The 20,720-nt window shown below is 45.4% G+C and overlaps 1 protein-coding gene across 5 annotated transcripts; it reads right to left on the minus strand.

Moving 5' to 3' along the window:
* Nucleotides 1-7,776: 7,776 nt before the first annotated feature.
* PHF7 (PHD finger protein 7) lies at nucleotides 7,777-20,669 on the minus strand. Of its 5 annotated transcripts, XM_005898096.3 has the most exons (11): nucleotides 19,977-20,669; nucleotides 18,720-18,834; nucleotides 17,791-17,843; nucleotides 17,324-17,415; nucleotides 11,458-11,559; nucleotides 10,956-11,080; nucleotides 10,344-10,503; nucleotides 9,708-9,814; nucleotides 9,131-9,247; nucleotides 8,582-8,706; nucleotides 7,777-8,333 (listed from the first exon to the last, which is right to left on the minus strand). In XM_005898096.3, exons 2-11 carry the CDS (start codon nucleotides 18,761-18,763, stop codon nucleotides 8,107-8,109), a joined length of 1,152 nt encoding a protein of 383 aa, XP_005898158.1. In that variant the 5' UTR covers nucleotides 18,764-18,834; nucleotides 19,977-20,669; the 3' UTR covers nucleotides 7,777-8,106. The 5 variants fall into 5 exon arrangements, 3 of the variants coding, with proteins under 3 accessions (XP_005898158.1, XP_070215462.1, XP_070215463.1); XM_070359361.1 differs by lacking the exon at nucleotides 18,720-18,834; XM_070359362.1 differs by lacking the exon at nucleotides 11,458-11,559 and having other exon boundaries at nucleotides 18,720-20,669.
* Between the last annotated feature and the right edge of the window lie 51 nt (nucleotides 20,670-20,720).

Consider the following 20,720-nt stretch of genomic DNA (forward strand, 5'->3'; position numbering starts at 1 on the left):
CTGGTTAGATTAATTCCCTCCCTTTACATGTGAGATTAATTAATTAATCTCTGCCTTCTAAGCCTCTAAGCTCTGGAGGCCCTGACTTCCCAGATGGAATAGACACATCTTGGTTTCCCATAGCCAGCACCACAGCAGGACCTGACACCCCATGCTGCCACGCCGCCGGTCTGGTGTTCCTGGGACCTGGACTCTGCCCTGCCTCTGGCTTCTGTCCTCTCACACCCAGCCCGCCTCCCCAGCCCACTTCCTGCTCCTCTTGTGTCTGGCATGGTCCTCTGCGGAGGGTTAGGGTTCACTCCAAGCTTGTGGCTGTCCTGTAGTCCACAAGACTAGGTTTCTAAGCAAGGGTAAGGGGCAGAGCGGGGGCAGGATGAGGGAGGAAGACAGTCCTTTTCACTTTCTCAAATGGCTTCTTTGCTAAGCCAGGGTCCAGTCTCAGACACCCCTAGAATCCCCCGACTATAGGAGCAGGCAGGCAGCAGCCCTCAGGAGGCAGGTCTGGCTCCTGCCAGGTTTTCCTCTCTGTGGGCTGGCAAGGACCCGGGATGTGGTTGGAGTGAGGTGAGTCTCACAGGGCTCTGCAGTCCACCAAACTGAGGTGTCTCCCATCAGCCACATCTTCTTACAAGTAGCAGACAGCTGCTCAAGAATAGACCAGTTTTCACCCCAGTTAAGGATCTACCCCAACCTCACTCAAGTCCCAGCCTGAAAGGGCTCTCGCGAGGAGAAAGTTCAACACACAGCAAGATCAAATCCCCGGGGGGATATCTGAGATTACAAAATTGGCCCTGGTGTGCAGAGAGAATGAATGGGTGGGGCTAGGTTTAGATATAATACCTGATAAGGAGCTCAAGGATTGTTAGGCCTCCACCCTGGCTTCTCTTCCGGACTCACCCACCCTCCTGGTGCACAGGAGATGAAGAAAGTGGCCCCGTGCCCACTTCCCACTGCTCAGCCCCAGCCCGCCTTTGTGTGGGTACCACTGCTGGCCCCCCACTTCCTTAGAGGCCGTGTCCTAATGGAGCCTTTCACTTTCCCTGCTGGATTTTCATTAAGGAAACTTCTGGTTCCTCAATGTAGCCTATTAAAAAAAAAAAAATCATTTTCCACTGGGGATGGGAAATGCTGCAGTCTCCAGGGAGGCCTTGCAAGGGATGCCCACCCTCATGCTCACACTGGGCCTCCAGCAGTCAACTAGTAGCTTGTACTCAGGAACTCTGCTGAGGACAGCTTAGGAGACCAGTCTTAATTCCTGTCCCCTACAGAGGAAGATGACTGGAGTGCACCTAACCCATCCCAAGGGCGTATTTCACTGCCAAGAACATCCCACTGGGCAGAGAAGGAAGACCAGGGCAAGGGGACAGCTGCAGGCAGGAGAGGATTCCAAAGTGAAGCAAGGGGCCCAGAGCAGAGTCCAGGTGTCTGCCATCAAATGGAGGAGACAGAGACTTAAAGCCCAGATTTCCCACTTTGGGGGCCAACGGGGGCTCCGTTCTCACAGATAAAGGTATGGAAGAATGATGTGGCAGACCAGCAGCTCGCTTTATGGGCATGAGCTCATCTGTTCACTCTGCCTGCCCCCGCAGCTGATAAGAATCTGGTGCTGTTTCCTGCAGTCCAAGGGTCTCAGACAATGGTGTGAACGGCTGGCCCTACTGGAAAGGACATTGTTCAGGGAAGAAAAAACAACACGCTAGCACAAAGCCAGAGCAGGATCTGCCCAAACGTAAGGGCCTGTTTACAAATCTACCATTTTCAAGTAGGGGGACACAATGGGGAATTGTTTCTGGTGAGGCTAGGGTCCCCTCCAGAATGCTCCTGGGGGCTGGGGATGGCTTTGATGGCCCAGACAGGTCTCAGATGCTCTGTGAGGGACTGACACTGATGGCGCACACGCCTTCCTGTTTATCAGAGGTGCACTTCAGGACAGGCTCCAGGAGTGAGTTTACACCCAAGACCGGGGGAGGAGCTCCTCAGCTTCACTCCCTCTACTGAGGCCATGAACTCAGGGATGTCAGGGGGCTGGAGGTGGTTTGCCAGGGAAAAGTGAGATTATTTTCTGAAAAACATCAACTCTTTGGTTTATGGCCTGCAATTGCCATTCTGCTTTTTGGAAAAAATGCACAAGACCCTTGCAAATAGCCACCCCCTCTGCAATGGGGCTCCCTGGCTTGGTCTGTAAGGGAGCCTTCTCACATCAGGGACCCTGTGATGCTACAACTCACCTGCAGGCAGTCTGGGAGCACACAGGGGGCTGATGCTATGTCCCTGGGATCAGGGCCAATGGGGGTGCTGTTTCTCATAACAACCTCCTGCTCTGTCCACAGGAAGTCAGAGCCTTTGAACCACAAACCAAAGACCCTGATGTCAGAGTGTGTGTGTGTGTGTGTACACGCAGCAGGAGGGTAAGGCAGAAGAGGAAAAGAACCGTATTACTCAATCCCCTTGGAATTGGGAGATCCCATTTTTAGGGGTAAGAGGAGGGCAGCTGTGGTTAGGAAGATCATTTTGGGTCTAGAGAGATCTGGAAGGCAGTCCTATCTAAGGACCTGACCTATGATACTAAGTGTCATTAGTAACTTAGAAGTTATTGTCATGTCTATACTAATCTCTAAATATAACAGGGGCACAGCTCATGAATAAACTTGAATGGATGTGTTCAGAACACCTGAATAGCAGTAAGTCCTGTGCAATCCTAAAATAGAAGGAAGCTTCCCTAAACCTTTCTCAACCTTCCATGTGTAAAGGGTTAGAATCTTCTTCCTCAACGTGCTCCCAGTGCCCTCTGGTGTTTGACAGTTAAACAACAGCCTGATAAATGCAGGATTTGAGCACATCCAATAAATAATCCAGGTGACAGCAAACTGACTCTGAATGTGGGGTACCAAGCCAGACACCATGAGGGGGAGAAAGGTTAATAAGATAGACAGGTCCCTTCCTATCAGGGGCTTCCAATCTAGAGGAAGAGACAATTATGGGACCAGATGGAGAACAGCACAGGCTATCATAGGGGTACAAGCAGAGCTCAGAGGGAGTGCCTAGGCATGAAGAAGTGGCCCTTATACCGGGTTCATCAGGCTAATGATAGAGGTTATGGCTCTCTAGACTCTAAGCCTCATGTTCAGGGCCCATTATGCCAGGGTAGCCATGGCAGAGTGCCCATGAAAGACCCTAGATGTCCATCTCAGTGGGGGCCATCCTAAGTAAAGAAGAGCTAGCAGATGTTTCATGGCAATTACCAGAAGGGAAAAGGATAGATATGTCGGCAAAGCAAGAGGATGTAGGAAACCATACAGAGAGAAGGCTTTTGCTGTCGTCCTGTGAGGCACAAGGGTCTGAGCTGAGCATTGGCCGTGGGATAGAGAGGAAGGCAAACATGTAAAAAATTCAAATGGACAAGAAAGAGCGTGGTTGAGCAGAAAAGGAAACGGAAGGAGATTCTGAAGTTTCTGGCCCTAGTTCATGGTCCCCACAGAGGTAAGAATTAGAGCAAGGGGAGCAGGGGCCCTGGGGAGATTTTATTTGATGTCTATTCCTATTCTCCCCAAGTGAGCTATTTGTTTTAGGTCCTAAGTTATAAAACAGTAATTCTCTCAGATACACCATTTATGGAAACAAGTATTTAAAATATTCAAGACGAGGGACTTCCCTGGTGGTCCAGTGGTTAAGAATCCCCTGCCAATGCAGGGGACGTGGCTATAATCCCTGGTCCAGGAGGATCCCACATGCTGTGGGACAACTAAGCCGGTGCGCCACAACCGCTGAATCTCGAGTGCCGAGAGGCTGTGCTCCACAACGAGAGAAGCCACCACATTGAGAAGCCCACGTACTGCGACAACAGGGTGGCCCCCACTTGCCTCAACTAGAGATAGCCTGTATGCCACAACAAAGACCAGCCCAGCCAGAAAGAAATAAATAATGCAGATGAGTCTGGGCTCTCTTGTAGGGCCAAAAAGTAAAGAAGTGCTCAGAACAAACCAAAACCCAAAGGGAACACAATAATGGCAGTATGTGAAAAGGACACAGGAGTCCCAGTGGCCCAAGCTAGAACCACCTGAATAAGCAGAACCAACAGAATAAGTAGACCTGGATTATAACCCAAAGTGTAATATACGTATCCATGAGTCCATACTGATATAAATGATTGAGCAAATAAGTAAGTGGGAGAGGACAGGTAAATCTCCCATGCAGAAAGACTCCAGACAATATATGTAGATACTCAGTCCTTAAAGAAGGAGGGGACATAAATCCCCACTCATTAATTGTGGGCTGCACAGAGTGGCTTCTTTCCAAAATGTAGTGTATGAAAGGGGGAAAGGGAGTAATTTTTCTCTTTCTGGAAAAACTCGACAAACGCTAATTTGGCCAGCTGACCAAGACGAAGGTCAAGAAGGATAAGTTACACTGATCATACATAACTTCAATTTGATGTGATAAAAATGGCACTTTACCTGTGTGGTCTTCCTCCCTCAAACCCACGAGTGTGTGTGTGTGCTCCAGTCGCTCAGTGTGTCCAACGCTTTGAGACCCTTTGGACTGTAGCCTGCCAGACTCCTCTGTCCGTGGGATTTTTCTGTCAAGAATACTGTAGTGGGTTGCCACTTCCTACTCCAGGGGATCTTCCTAATCCAGGGATAGAACCCACATATCCTGCGTTTCCTACATTGCAGGCAGATTCTTTACCGCTGAGCCATCGGGGAAGCCCTAATCATAAGAGAAACATCAGACAAATCCAAATTGAGTGGTCCTCAACAAAACACCTGACCATACTCCTCAAAACTGTCAAGGTCATAAAAAACCAGGAAAATCTGACAAACTGTTAGAGCCAAGAGAGCTAAAGACTCAGGATGACTCATTGCAATGTGGTATCCTGGATGGGTGGCTAGAATAGAAAAAAGACATTAGGTAAAAACTAAGGAAATCTGAATAAAATATGAGCTTTATTTGGTTAATAGTAATGTATCAGTATTGGTTCAATAATAGTAATGTATCAGTATTGGTTCATTAATTGTCACAAATGTACCGTATTGCTGCCAGACATTAATGGGGGGAAACTGGGCTTGGGGTATGTGGGGACTCTGCAGTATCTTCACAATTTTTCTTTAAATCTTTGAAAACTATCCCAAGTTAAAAGTTTAAGGCAAAAGCCCAGTTATTTGAGACTGGCTGATTAGGCCCAGATGAAGAGGACGTCAAAGTTGGACTTTCTAGCTCACAAAAATGGGGTTAGCTATTAACATCAATGAAGAGTAAGGGCATACACACTGTGATAAAGTTAATAAGGGTGTGTGCACACATGTGCACTGTTCTGATAGGCACCAACTGCACACAGAAATCGGACAACTGAATGTCTGGGTGACAAAACGCACCCCATCTCCCCACTCCCACTGTGAGCTCCACCTGCCGCCCACTGCAGCAGGAGTTTAGAGGGTGCTGATAGAGGGCCATTATTTTCAGTTACAGTGGTATTTCTCACACTTGAGTAGTACAGAAATGGACTCTTTTTTTTAAAGGAAAAGATATTACCCCAGATGTCTGAGAATATGCCTGATGACCCAAAATATATAAGCTCTGTAAGAAACTAATGTCTTAATTTTGGAAGTATCTTTCAGTTGTGAATTATTGCTGCAAGAGTTAAATCTTTAGGATAGGTAAAATACTGTTTAAAATATAACTTGAAACCTCTCTTGTCACTTGCAGAGCGCTAACAAAGTGTCCTTGGATGTCCAGATTAGGAACCACAGCACTGAGTCCCCTAATTTGTGGGAGAGAAAATGAAAAAAGGCAGTCATGGGTGAGCTGTGAGAAGGCCCAAGGAGCAGCAAGCTCAGAAGGAGCAGGCTCTAGGAGGCAGGTCTTCCAGAAAATCAGTGCATAGCCATCTGATGTTCAGCCTACAAGGAAAACTGTAATTGCAGGCAATTGATCATGTGGAATATATGGGAAGAATTAGCTATGGGTAAATAGCATGCAAAGAATTGAATCATTGGAAAAGACCCTGATGCTGGGAAGGATTGGGGGCAGGAGAAGGGGATGACAGAAGATGAGACGGCTGGATGTCATCACCGAATCGATGCACATGAGTTTGGGTGAACTCCGGGAGTTGGTGATGGATAGAGAGGCCTGGCGTGCTGCGATTCATGGGGTCGCAAAGAGTCGGACATGACTGAGCAACTGAACTGAACTGACTGAAATAGCAAAAAAAAAAAAAAATTTGTTTAAAGGAAAAAAAAATGTACAGGAGAGGAAAAATAAACATAGTACACCCCTTGACTCAGTAGTAAAGAGCAATTACATAGCCATAGTAACGTAAACACTGAAGGTTAATTTAACAGAAATTGTGATGTAATTATAAAAGACGGAGGGAATGAAAATGGGAAGGTTTTAAAGGTGCTAGGTCTTTATGGAACGTATAGGAAGTAAAAAATGTCCTACGATTAATATATTAAGAAATGGCTAAAAAAGTGGAAAGTAGTTGTCTTTAGGGAATAATACTGGGGGTAGGGAAGGATGAGTCCAAAAAGCAATTTTCACTATAGTCCTTTTAGTATGCTTTGACTTTTTTAAAGCATTTACTTTGTCCCCAACTGCCCCTTTGGGATTCCAAGTGAATCTGGTCAAATCTGAATCACTGTACACCTTCAGGTGTAAGTCTTCAGGGGTCAGCAACATTTGAACCAACCCCACTCCAGTACTCTTGCCTGGCAAATCCCATGGATGGAGGAGCCTGGTAGACTGCAGTCCATGGGGTTGTTTAGAGTCGGACATGACTGAGCGGCTTCACTTTCACTTTTCACGTTCATGCATTGGAGAAGGAAATGGCAACCCACTCCAGTGTTCTTGCCTGGAGAACCCCAGGGACGGGGGAGCCTGGTGGGCCGCCGTCTCTGGGGTCACACAGAGTCAGACACAACTGACGCGACTTAGCTTAGCTGCTGCTGCGTCGCTTCAGTCATGTCCAACTCTGTGTGACCCCAGAGACGGCGGCCCACCAGGCTCCCCCGTCCCTGGGGTTCTCCAGGCAAGAACACTGGAGTGGGTTGCCATTTCCTTCTCCAATGCATGAACGTGAAAAGTGAAAGTGAAGCCGCTCAGTCATGTCCGACTCTAAACAACCCCATGGACTGCAGTCTACCAGGCTCCTCCATCCATGGGATTTGCCAGGCAAGAGTACTGGAGTGGGTTGCCATTGCCTTCTCCAGTTTCACCTTGGTGAAACCCTGCCAACTCAATATCTGGCAATGGTCCAGAGTTTCCCCCACTAATCCAAAACCCACAAAAGCATTAAAACAAATGTTCTGTTTCTCTCAAGACCTTCTGCCAAATTTCTATCCTAGCTGCCTTGCCTAATGTCTAGCATGGCCCCCTTACCTGAGCTGGAAATACTCAAGCCACCAGGTAGGAGGGTTTGACTGGAGCTGTGTCTTCACTCTTGCTGGGAGGTATGCTGATGACCAAGCCGCCTGGAGTGAGGGGAGCCCTTCTGCCCCACATGGCCTGTCTGAGTCCAGGGCCCCAAGCTTTGCAGTGGTGGCCTATTCTCAGTCCAGGGTGGACTCCTTTGCTGCTCCCCTTCCTGATGAGATCTTGTGTTTATTTGCACAATGATGAAATCTGTCCCTGTAAAGTCCATTTACCTGCAAAATACTTCCCTCCAAAGCAACAGGTCTAAGTTGAAAGCTCTCCATTTAATTTACTGAGTTTTGTAGATCCCTTAGTATGCTAGATAAATTCCAGAGTGAATGTATAAGGAGACACCAATGGAGAGAAAACCTTTATTTGCATAATAACAAACGCAGGTGAAGAAAGAAGTATAGGAGAACTAGATCAAGGTGGAAGAATCTTGGTGGAAGAAAAGAGTATAAAAGGCCCTCTGGGGATCAGACAGGAAGAGCAGAGGCGCTCTCTCTACAAACTCGTTCTGTGATTAGCATCAGGACTGCTCTGAACTAGCGTTCCTTAGGACTTCTCTTTCCTTGGTTAAGAGACTACCTGCTGGCCCCTTTCCTTGTCTCCCAATCCCAAAGTGCTCCCTCCTCCAAACCTGATGGAGGAGCACAGCTCTGTACCCAAATGTGTTTGGCAGAAACTACTCAGAAAATGTTACTCGGATTTTTTGCAGCTCTTAGAGATTGTGACACCCTTAGATCCCCAGGATTGGCTCCTCCTGGGACCAGAGGACTCTGGGTTTTCTAATAAGGAAGATCCTGGCCAGTTGGTCCAAGAAGGGCCCGGATTCTCTTCCAGCCCGGTGTCTCTGTAGAAATGTCCCCTGGAGAGGAAGGTGCTGCTGCAACAGGGGATGTCACCTGAGTTTTCAAGTGTGTACTCTGGTGAAAGAAAGTTGGGAGAGGCCAACTCGATCCTCTGTTTCCCTCCCAGGCACAGGTCTTTATGCCCCTCCCTAGCCACTTTTCTTCCCAAATTAAAGTACCAAGTAAAAGTCCCCACCTGATAGCACACCCTCCTCCTTTACCAGGCACTGTGAGTCCCCCTGACCCCCCACCTCCACCGCCACCACGAGTCCCAGCCCTCCCTCACCACCCTCACCAAGACCAGATCATCCCTCTAGTCCCACCTATGACTTTGGCAGCAGGCGCACACTCCATGCACTCCCATTTCTTACAGTTGGATCTGAGAGAGGAGCAGTTCCTATGGGTTCCATGGGATCCGCATGTAGCGCACAGAATGAGGCGCCACTTCCTACAGGAAGAGCCAAGGGAGGGTGGTGGGACAAAGGGAACACTCAGAACCACTCTCGGGATGTTCGCTGCAGTTCAGGCCCTTGCTGAGGTCTTCCTAGGAATCTTTCACTACACATTCTACTCAAGACGGAGGGGTGCCTGAGTGCTGATCCCGGGGCCTGTGGTCAGGCACAGCCACGCACAAGGTAGACTGGGAAGGAATGGCCCTGAGTGTCTCTCCGTGGGGCACAAGGAGAGCAGACCCAGCAGAGAGACCTGTTCACTTGTGCATGAGTGAGTCCTGAGCTGCTCCAGGATGGGACTTAGCAGCTGTGTTTGCCCTGAGATCTGCAGACAAAGGTAAATTTCTTGTGCCTGAAAACTGTGCCAAGCCCTAAGATCGCCCTGATGAGAGATCTTTCTAGTCAGGAACTTTTCCCTACCCTTCTTCCTCAGAGCTGTCTCTGCCTCGTTCATACAGACAGATGGGGGCATCACAATGCTGATAGCGCTGATACAACTCTGAGAAAGCCCCTGGCTCGAGTTCCCAGGCAGCATCTCTGCAGTGGGAGAAGAAACAGTGAGTAAGGGACGTACAATTGGTTGGTAAAACCTTTGTTCACCCTGGAAGAACTAGCAAGAACTCAAGCTAGTACAGCAAGAGTTCAACAGGCTGCCCAAATGCTTCAACAAGGCGGGGCAAGTGGTCTGGCAGTGGGAGAGGGTTGACGCAGATGAGTGGAACACAGGGGTTCCTTAGCTCCACACTGGAATTCAAGAACTCAACGAATCCTGTTCCCCAGAGCACCTTTTTTGGGAAACATGCACACCACCCCTACTTTCCTCCCCGCTCCATTCCTTTTTATAATCGAAAAGCTCTCCCACCACCCTTCCCTTTTCACTGTGTATCAATGCTTCTGCTACTTCCTCATTCTCTGAACTATCCTTACACTCACCTCCTTTCTAGAAACCTAGGCAACCCACTCCCTGGCTCAATTCCTGTGGTCAAGTTTCCACTACCTGTCTGGAATATGAATTCCCATTCTTAGCATTTCTTGAGGAAACTCTTCTCGATTGTTGCACTGTGGACATTTGAAGAAATGTTTTGCTGATGTGTGAGCATATTTCTGTAAGATAAACATGGAAAAACTTTGTGCTTATAAAAACACTCTCTTTGATCACATTCTTTCCACCCTTACCCTCATTTTACAGAGGATACTGCTAAGAGAGGTTAGGGCGAGGGCTGCAAACCCAGGGGTCAGACCAGGGACCAAAAGCTCAAGAGAGCACCCAGGAGTGCCTCAGGTGTCATCTTCAGCCATGGGGTCTGGCAGTGGGCAACCTGGCTGGGGTCAGGTACTGTGGATACACGTTTCCCTGTCCTTCAATCTCAGGAACCACAGCTGATTGTGAAGCTACTTGACTCATTCTAGGAGTAGTTCATTTGCTCCAGCCATCCTGAGGATTTTGTTCAGTCTAAATAATGAATGAGGTACTGCAGGTCAAGGATGACCAGAGACCCAGCTAAGTTTCTTCTGGAACCAGTTCTGCATACAGACTTCCAGCACAACGCACAGACGCTGAGATTGCCTGAGCATTCCCAGGATGCTCAGAGCTGGGCCATTGGGATGGTCCCCAGAGCAGAGAGAGCCCCACCTGTATGCACTTCCGGTGGTAGATGGCTTGGCTACAGCATGGGCTCTGGATGTTTTCAACACTTATTTGGGATAAGTCTTCACAACACAAGATACAGCTTTCCTCCCCCACGTTCCTGCGTCGGATGTTCTGTGTAGGGCGATGTTCCCCACAAAATGATCTGTGGCAGAGTAAATAGGCTTCGTTTTTTGTTTGTAAATGATGCAGTTTTCCAGCTGCCCGGAAGAGGAATAGCAATCAACCACTCTGGCCCGTCTCCAGTGAACCTCCAAGCTCATGGGCAGGAGGAGGAGCAGGATGAGGAACAGCCACATGCCTTCTCACAGCTGCTTTCCCACTGAGCAAAGCTCCACAGCCTCCTGTTCCTGAAAGCCCCACTTAGTTCTGAGCAGCTGTCTAAGAACCCCAGCTGTTTGTAATTTAAGGAGGGGATGGGAAGCAAGAAGCAAATCTGTGAAATCGCCAAGTCAAGACACTGTTTCTCATTATCAAATGGAGGGACAGATTTTCTGGTGAATCAAAATAGGCCCGTGAGAACTGGACTCTGATTTCATCAGATGCTAAATAACAAATTACAAAAGGGCAGCTCAACTTTCCCTCTTCATCACTCACTTGTACTCTCCAAAAAATTGTGAAAGGCAACCCCTTTCTAGGCCACAAGGAAGATGGAAGTTTCTGGCACATTGGTCCTTCTGGCAGTTGATGGCAGCTCCCTTTCTCTTGCACACAAAGCAGATCTGCAAATGAGAGCCCAGGCAGTACTCAGGGCCCCAAGACAGACAGACAGAAAAACACTCTGTAGCACAGCATCCTATGGAACGGAAATTCTTTGACACAGCAGCCATTCCTCTTCCTCAGTGACCTAGAAGCTCTAAGGCATGCCAAAGCTGAGCTTCAAGCAGCACTGCATTCTTTTTGGCTTTCTCAGGATGTTGCTCCCTCACCTGACTTAGGACACTATACCCTAGAGAAGGATGGAACTTAAGAGAAAGACTAGTGGGAAACTCAAGAGTCCTTGACTTTGAAACTACCAATTACAGAAAAGAACAGCAACAGGGATGAGAGGAGTAGTAGAAGAGGCCTACCCCAAGCCCCCGTTTCAGGGGATTCTAACCTTCCTAGAGGCCCGGGCTGCCTCCTTTCTGATGTCTTCAGGTAGGAATCCATGGAAACCTCTGTTGGATTGGCCCCTCTGAGGCAGCTTGCTAGATAGGATCTAGAAGGGCAGCAGAACCAGGCTGTCAACACTGATGATCAGTGAGACAGTGCAGTGGGGTGAGGAGGATGACAGGGTAAGACAGCCAAGAAATAGAGCTTGGTGGGATACATATGCATTCACAGGACAATTTATTTAACAAAGGTTTACATAGCACAGGCGTTGGGGACTCTTAAGTGCTTTTCAAATATTAACTTATTTAATCCTTGCAACAACCTTAAGAGGTAGGTACATCATCATCCCCATTTTATAGTCTAGAGAGATCATCTGACTGGATCAAGACCACGGAACTCCAGAACCCGGGCTTTCATCCACCTTTGTGCTATGCCATCTTTCATTTATTGAGGACTGTTTTTGTGTGCTGAGCACTTTGAGAAACACTCCTAATGCAGTGACTCATTTTCTGCTCACAAACCTGTCATACAGATGCCACTGCGATCCTCATCTTAGAGGCCACTGAGGCACAATGCATTAAGTGACCTCGCTGGGGTCACACAGCAAGGAGGCAGCCGAGTGGTGTTCACATCCGGGCCCCCAGAACCCACACTCTCCCTCTCTTGCTGTGCTGACCCTTGGTACAGAATCAATACTCTTCGCAGAGTGTATTTTTTACAGAAAAGGAAACGAGGCTTTAAAGTCACCCGACTGTAGTCATTCTGGCTTATAGGGAAAGGAGAGGAATTTAACTTTTCTTTGAAAACATACTTTAAAGGACCTTTTGTTTCTGAAAAGCCCCTAAAACAGAGTCTAGAATGGGAAATCAAACAAAAAGAAGCTGAATTGTTATGTACCCAAGAACCGTGGACATGTACATACTTCGGAAGAATTTCACACCTGAGCCCCACCCCAAGAAGCTTCCAAAAATATTAGACTTTACAGTATTAGACTGTAAGGGTATTAGACTTTACAGTAATTACATGTAATATAATGGGGACCGAGGTTATTTTAACAATAGCAAAATAGCAAAAGTGAGCCTACAAGGTTGGATGACTTGAGGATACTTGAATCATAGCCCAATTAGGCCTAAAACATATTTATGTTTACACTCACTCAAGGCTTTAGGACTATATGAGTGATTTCTATCTATACTTTTAAGTGTTATTAATATTTTCTACAATGAACTGTGTAATTTCTATAAATAGAAAATTCAATAGTGAAAGATTAAAAACAATCTAAATGTCCTTTAATAGGAGTTTAATACTTTTTGGCACACCTGTACCATGGGATACCAACCAGTTATTAAAAAGAAAAAAAAACTAGATCAGTATATTCTAAGTGGAAAGATCTCTGTAAATATATGAGCTTAAAAAAATACAAAGCACTGTGTATGTTTATTTTTATGTTGAAAATATATATGTGGAAAAATGCATTGAAATTAAACAAGATCAGATCAGATCAGATCAGATCAGTCGCTCAGTCATGTCCAACTCTTTGCAACCCCATGAATCGCAGCACGCCAGGCCTCCCTGTCCATCACCAACTCCTGGAGTTCACTCAGACTCATGTCCATCGAGTCAGTGATGCCATCCAGCCATCTCATCCTCTGTCGTCCCCTTCTCCTCCTGCCCCCAATCCCTCCCAGCATCAGAGTCTTTTCCAATGAGTCAACTCTTCGCATGAGGTGGACAAAGTACTGGAGTTTCAGCTTTAGCATCATTCCTTCCAAAGAAATCCCAGGGCTGATCTCCTTTAGAATGGACTGGTTGGATCTCCTTGCAGTCCAAGGGACTCTCAAGAGTCTTCTCCAACACTACAGTTCAAAAGCATCAATTCTTCGGCGCTCAGCCTTCTTCACAGTCCAACTCTCACATCCATACATGACCACAGGAAAAACCATAGGCTTGACTAGATGGACCTTTGTTGGCAAAGTAATGTCTCTGCTTTTGAATATGCTATCTAGGTTGGTCATAACATTCCTTCCAAGGAGTAAGCTTCTTAATTTCATGGCTGCAGTCACCATCTGCAGTGATTTTGGAGCCCCAAAAAATAAAATCTGACACTGTTTCCACTGTTTCCCCATCTATTTCCCATGAAGTGATGGGACCGGATGCCATGATCTTTGTTTTCTGAATGTTGAGCTTTAAGCCAACTTTTTCACTCTCCACTTTCACCTTCATCAAGAGGCTTTGGAGTTCCTCTTCACTTTCTGCCATAAGGATGGTATGCAGGTCAGGAAGCAACAGTTAGAACTGGACATGGAACAACAGACTAGTTCCAAATAGGAAAAGGAGTACGTCAAGGCTGTATATTGTCACCCTGTTTATTCAACTTCTATGCAGAGTACATCATGAGAAATGCTGGGCTGGAAGAAACACAAGCTGGGATCAAGATTGCCAGGAGAAATATCAATAACCTCAGATATGCAGATGACACCACCCTTATGGCAGAAATTAAACAAGACCTGACGCCAAAACAAGACAGGACTTACAAGAATGAAAAGTCACAGACCAATCTTTCTCATGAGCATAGATACAAAAATGAAACAAAATACTGAATCCAGCACCATATAAAAAGGATTATATACCATGACCAGGCAGAACTTGAGCCAGAGATGCAAGATTAGTTTAACATTAAAGTATTCAATCAATGTAACAAACCACATTAACCAAATAAATGAGAAAAACCACGATCATCTTGATACAGAAAAAACATTGGACAAAATTCAGCACATATTCATAATACCCTCCACAAACTAGAAATAAAAGGGAGCTTCTCTAATCTGGTGAAAAACCTACAGCTAACATCATAGTTTAATGATGAAAACCTGGATGCTATCCTCTAACGTTAGGAACAAGACAAGATACTCACTCAAATAACTTCTATTCAACACTGAAGGTCCCAGCTATTACAATAAAGGAAGAAGAAGTAAAAGACATAAAGATTGGAAAGAAAGAAGTAGAACTGCTTTTATGCGCCCATAATTGCGTACACAGGAAATCCTAAGGGCATTCACAAAAAATTAAAAAAATAAAATCTACTGAATAAGTGAATTTAACAAGATTGCAGATATAAAATCAGAGACTAAAAATAAATTGCATTTCTATACACCAGCAACCTTGAAAATTAAATTTTAAAATACCATTATATAATAGCATAAAAATCACAAACTATGTAGAAATACATTTAACAAAATACGTGCAAGACTTCTTCACTAAAAAACATTGCTGAGGTAAATTTTTAAAGACCCAAATTAATGGGGAAATATGTCATGTCCATGGACTAGAAGATTCAATATGGCTTGTCAATTTTTCCCAAATTGATCTATAAATTCAATGCAATACCAATCACTAACATGACAAGCCCTTTTTAAACAAGAAAAGTTGACAAGCTAAATATAAAATGTACACGGAAAAGGAAAGCACGTGATACTGATTGTCAAAGCAATCTTGGAAAAAGACTACAGAATTTACAATACTTAATTTCAAGATGCTTTAAAGATGATCAAAACAGTGTGGTATTGGTAAGGACTGACACACACATCAATGACAGAAAACAGACCATGCAGATCCACGGACATGTGGTCAACAGATTTTGACAAAGACACTGAGGCAGTTTAATGGGCAGGGAAAGATTTCCTGGGACACACAAACAAGCACTAACAATAAAAGGAAAAACGGATAAACTAGACTTCATCAAAATTAAAAACTTCTGTCCTTCAAAAGATATCATTAAAGCAGGGGGAAGGGGTGGCATGTGTGATGTTGGCCTCAGAGGTGGCCAGAAGAAGCCCCTGAAGCCCAAGAAGCAAGCCAAGGACAAGGCATTCAACAGAAACAGAGGAAAAACAGAAAAAACTCGGGAAGCTAAAAGCAAAGGCCAGGAAGAAAGGTCCCCTAGCCACATGGAGAATTAAGAAACCTGGCAAAAAGTTGTTCCTTGTGCCTGAGGCAATGATGAGCCTTAATTCCATCCCAGGTGTTTCAACATCTGGATTACCTGCCGTAACATCTGTTGCCACCTATACCTAGAATGCAGTGTTATCCTGAAACCTATTGTAAACTTAAGAATAAAATTTGCAAAAACAAAAACAAACAAACAAACAAAAAATAGATATACAGTGACTTATCTTGACTTTAATTCTCCGAGAAGGCGATGGCACCCCACTCCAGTACTCTTGCCTGGAAAATCCCATGGATGGAGGAGCCTGGTAGGCTGCAGTCCATGGGGTCGTGAAGAGTCGGACACGACTGAGCAACTTCACTTTCACATTTCACTTTCATGCATTGGAGAAGGAAATGGCAAGCCACTCCAGTGTTCTTGCCTGGAGAATCCCAGGGATGGAGGAGCCTGGTGGGCTGCCGTCTATGGGGTTGCACAGAGTCGGACACGACTGAAGCAACTTAGCAGCAGCAGCAGCAGTCATTTCTACCTTAGCTATGAAGTTCACATAAACCCAGCCCAAAATCCTGCCAAAATGTGTTCTTTGTTCTATCCTGAATTCTGTACCACCTGTAATTAAACCAACTCACTTGAAAAAAATAAAAAAGGCAAATCATAGACTGGGAGAATACACATATCAGAAAAAGGATTTGTAGCCAGAATGTATAAAGAGCTCTTATAACTCAATAAGACAAAACAACTTCTTTTTTTGCCTGACCAGGGATTGAACCCAAGTCTCCAGACAACTAGACTTTTTAAATGGACAAAATATTTGTACAGACACTTCACAAAAGAAAATATGTAAATACCCAATAAGCACACAAAAAGAAACTCAACACTTTAGGTCACCAGAAAAATGTAAATTAAAACCACAATGAGATACCAAAACATACCTACTAGAATGGTAAAATTAAAAAGACTAACAATATAAATTTTGGACAAGAATATTGGACAAATAGAAATCTCATAAATTGCTAGTGACAGTATAAACTAGTACAACCACTTTGGAAAGTGATTTGGCAACTTCACATGAAGTTAAACATATAGTTAGTAATTCCACTCCTAGACATTTGTCCCAGAGAAGTGAAAGCATGTTTTCATAAAAAAATTTGTACATGAATTTTCACAACAGCTTTATTCATAAAACCCCCAAATGGAAACATTCAAATGTTCATCAGCAGGTGGATAAAAAAGCAAATTATAATATATTCATACAACAGAAGACTACTACACTATAAAAAGGCACAGGCTAACAAACCATGCAACAAGGGTCCATTTTCAAAACATTGTGTTGAATGAAAGTAGCAAGACTCGAAAGAGTACAGATTGTATGGTTTCATTTATATGAATTATGAGAAGAGAGAAAAGTAGTCTATTGAGCAAAACAGTGATTATCTTTGAGAGAACTAACTGGAAAGGGTAGGAGGGAACTTTCTGGCATGATAGAAGTATTTATGTTGATTAGGGTAGTGTTTACATGCAAACATACGTTTTATCCCCATGATATATGAGTGTATCATGATATATGAGCTTATCATCAAACTATACACTTGAAATGAGTGCATTCCATAGCATACAAACTATACTTAAGAAAAAGAGAATACCAGGGAAAAAATAACTGCAAGAACTGTTTGCTTCTGGGGAGAAGGAGAAGGACTGAGAACACTGTTAATGGGAAGAGACTTTATATTGTACATACTTTATAATGTTAGAGGATTTTATATCAGGCACACATATTACTTCTTAAAAATCAGATTTTAAAAGAAAATAGCCATTAAGAAAAACAAGCCAACATGGCAATGCATCTGAGGCTGGGTGCAAAAACAAAGCACAGACTATATAAAAAATCATAGGACATTCAAAGCAAAGGGGGCCTTATACTTACAAGACAGAAATAATGCACACTGAGATTGTCCTTCTGAAGAAATTCCCCTAATTTTTCGGGATCCCCAGGTTCTTGAAGGCATAGCCGGCAAACTGCAAAAAGGATGTTAGGAATTCATTTTGGGAACATAACCATCTAAGTACAAGGAGGAGTAGAGTACTGGGAAGAGGATCATTTTAACAAGGAAGAGGTTGGGCTGAAGTGGTATTGGGTATCAATTAGGCTTTTATATGATTTTAGCCACATCTGAAGGAGTTGGCTGCAACTGCTCACTTCATATACTTTTGCCTCAAGTGGCTTTACTTGTTCCTTGCCCTTTGGATGTGACAGTTAAAAATTACAGACCCTGAGTTCAGGATCTTAGCGATTCTGGGAAGAACGGACAGTGAGAAGTTTGCTGCCCTCTACAGGCGGCCTTTGCTGAGGCTGGGAGGCAGCAGCTGAACAGAACCACTTGTCTTTCTTACCAGGCCCTGAAGAACACTTCCTCTGGGTTACCCTCTTTGTCTTGGCAGATCTTCTACACAAGAAATGGAAAAAATACAAGTAGTCTTTGAGGATTCTATTGACACCTTTTGTAACATTTCCCTCAAAATGTTAAACCACGGACCTGATGAAGGACCAAGATAGCTAATGGCTAAGACATTAGTTTTCTTCTTCCTTTTTCATATTTTTGAAAGCACACACCATGTTCACTGAATTATTTGAACTATGTGAGAGCACGGTCATCTTTCTGTCCGCGTGTCTCTATCGCCTGTGTGGACTGAATGATGCAAGAACAAACCCCCTTTTATTCTTTTACTGTTTCTGCCTTCACCTACCCTGAATCTCAAGTGGTACTATGTTCACAAAGCCTAATAAAATGATATTAAAACCGATTAAGAATTTCTTATTGCTAGGCAATATTCCTGGCTCTTTACATGTATTAGCTCAAAGGATTGACAGAATACTCTAAAAAGTGAGTGCTATTATTGTATATTTTCTAGATGAGGAACTGAGGCCTAAAGAAATGAAGTAACTTGTCCCAGGTCACCTAGTTAGCAAGTGTCAGAGCCAGGGTCACTCCAGTGTTCTTGCCTGGAGAATCCCAGGGACAGAGGAGCCTGGTGGGCTGCCATCTACAGGGTCGCACAGAGTCGGACACGACTGAAGCGACTTAGCAGCAGCAGCAGAGCCAGGATATGAACCTGGGCAGCAGGGCTCCAGAGCCAGGATTTTGTCTGTAGGGACATCCCTGGGAAGATAGGTTAGGGGCAGCTTCCAGGGGACCACTGGTGTGTGCTTCCACACTAACCAACCCCAGTCTCCAAGACCACGCAAAGGAGACAGAAAGTAAAGCATATACTACAGGCCACCGGGCAATTTCTCCCAAACTCTGTTAAGTCGCCTACTCCACCTCAATCTTTGATATTCCTTCTTCTTTTCTTTTATAGACTTCATTCGCTGCTGCCTCTCTCTCTCCTATCTTGAACTCTTCTGTACTATAATGAGGACAATACAGGCTCTTCCAGCTATAAATATAAACAAGTCAGCTATTAAATCTACATTAATTAAGTTCCATAAGGTCAAAGCAACAGTGCACTTTACCTCCCCATCCATGTAACAGAAAAAAAGGGACCCACCCAGTGTCAATGCCAGTAATAGCCAATAATTACTAACTGTATCCAGAACTGTTCTGGGCATTTCACATTTAACTTGCAAACCCCCCTGGAAATAGGTACCATTTTATCCCTATATTCAAGGTGAGGAAACAGGTACAGAGAGGTCACAGAGGGGCACCTGCATAGGATCAGAATTACTGATATACCACAGCAGTGTGAGAACTTGGGAGATACTATTTGAACTGGCTAACTGGTTCTTCGTTTTATGTCTACTAAATATACAAGGTAGCACTCCTAACACCTCCTTTTGCCCCCAAGTACAAGCTCCTTAATTCTACGCAGGAAAAGCTAGGTTAGGTAGCTCTTTCCTAGGAAAAGAAGCCTGTGGGATTCTGGCTGCCTAAAGCGAGAACTCCCTCTAGTGAGAGACAAGATATAACCCTGACAAACCACCCTTTGGCTCCTATCACTTCTTTTCACCAGGCTCAGATGGTCACTGAGGTCTGGCCTGTTCTCAACCTTCCTCTAGATCTGAGCCAAGATTAAAAGGCCCCAAAATGGAGAAGACACCCTGCCACTCCTTCCCTGACTAATGTCAGCTGACTACAAATTCAGAGTTTTCATTGGTTAGGGGGGAAATTCCTGAATGGGAAGGGGGACAAAAGAAATAAAACCCACTCCTATGAAGGAAGCACAGTGTCAAGTCAGTGGAGAGGACAGCATTTCTTAGGAGCGTTGAGTGAATTAGGTCAGTCCAGGGACACACACTCCAGCACCCACATCCTCAGAGCATATAGCTGGAGAGCATAAATATCTTCAGGGACTGTATGAAGGTAACTACTCAGGCAACTAGTTGTTCAGAAATCTAAGGCTCCATCTCTTCTAACCCATGAGTTGCACCTGCATTGATAATGACATTTGGTGGCTTATTTAACAAAAGCACTTGGACAGGCTGAAAAAGAAGGGCATGACTAGGGGATCCACGTTAGCAGGCTACAGAACAGTTCCAAGTTATTGGGGGAATCCAGATCATCTAGCAATAGAAATAAAACCTTAGAACTTCAGTTGTTTGCATCGCTGGACCAAGACGTTCCTTGAGTTAGATTCTGTGCACACTGGTAGTTACAGGAAGACGCAACGGTCTTTAAAGCATGTGAGGAGGACGTTGCAAACGTTGGCTTCCACAAGCTGCTCAGTTCGAGGTTTCCTAACCAAGCGGATGCTCCCTTGAACCGGTTATCAAGTTGTTTCGCTGGATAAGTGCTGCATAAAACTTGTTGAAAAAATTAAAACTAAAGAAGCGTGTTCGGCGCCGCCGCTGCAAGAATAAACAATGATTTATTGGAAAATACTGTAGGTGTGGCCACAACCGTCCCCCGGAGGTAACAGCCGGAGATGGTGCTCAAGGAGCATCCCGCGGATGCCAGACCAGGCTCATGTCGCGCCTGCCGGGCGGCTGGTGCGGGGCCGGGCCGGAGGTCGCCTCCGCCGGTCGCTCCTCACGGTAGCACAGGGGCCGCCGCTCTCGGCTGGGGCCGCCCGTCCAGCTCTCGCCGAGGGCGCTGCTGTCCCGGAGCTTTATTCGTTGTCACAAGCCGTGGTAGCTACCTCACGGGCCGCCGCCCCGCGCGGTGACTGCGCCGGCGAAGGGGGTGAGCGTGCAAACGGGGGCCGAGTCATGCGGACTGCGACCCAGGGAGACTGAGGCCGCGGGGACCACCGCGACGCTGACCGTTGTGGCGTACCCGGACCGCTAACGGTCACGCACCCGCCCCGCCCCTTCTCGCTCCACCTGG

The sequence above is a fragment of the Bos mutus genome, chromosome 22 (genome assembly GCF_027580195.1).
Source record: "Bos mutus isolate GX-2022 chromosome 22, NWIPB_WYAK_1.1, whole genome shotgun sequence".
Classification (NCBI taxonomy): domain Eukaryota; kingdom Metazoa; phylum Chordata; class Mammalia; order Artiodactyla; family Bovidae; genus Bos; species Bos mutus.

Excerpts from the sequence above, each read along its gene's own strand:
- PHF7 (XM_005898096.3), bottom strand. The coding sequence starts at position 18,763 with ATGAAGTCTATAAAAGAAAAGAAGAAGGAATATCAAAGATTGAG. Across the intron at positions 17,844-18,719 it reads AAGGAATATCAAAGATTGAG|AAGATCTGCCAAGACAAAGA; the intron begins GTGGAGTAGGCG and ends TTTCTTGTGTAG. Across the intron at positions 11,081-11,457 it reads CAGCCCGGGCCTCTAGGAAG|ATCTGCTTTGTGTGCAAGAG; the intron begins GTTAGAATCCCC and ends TCTCATTTGCAG.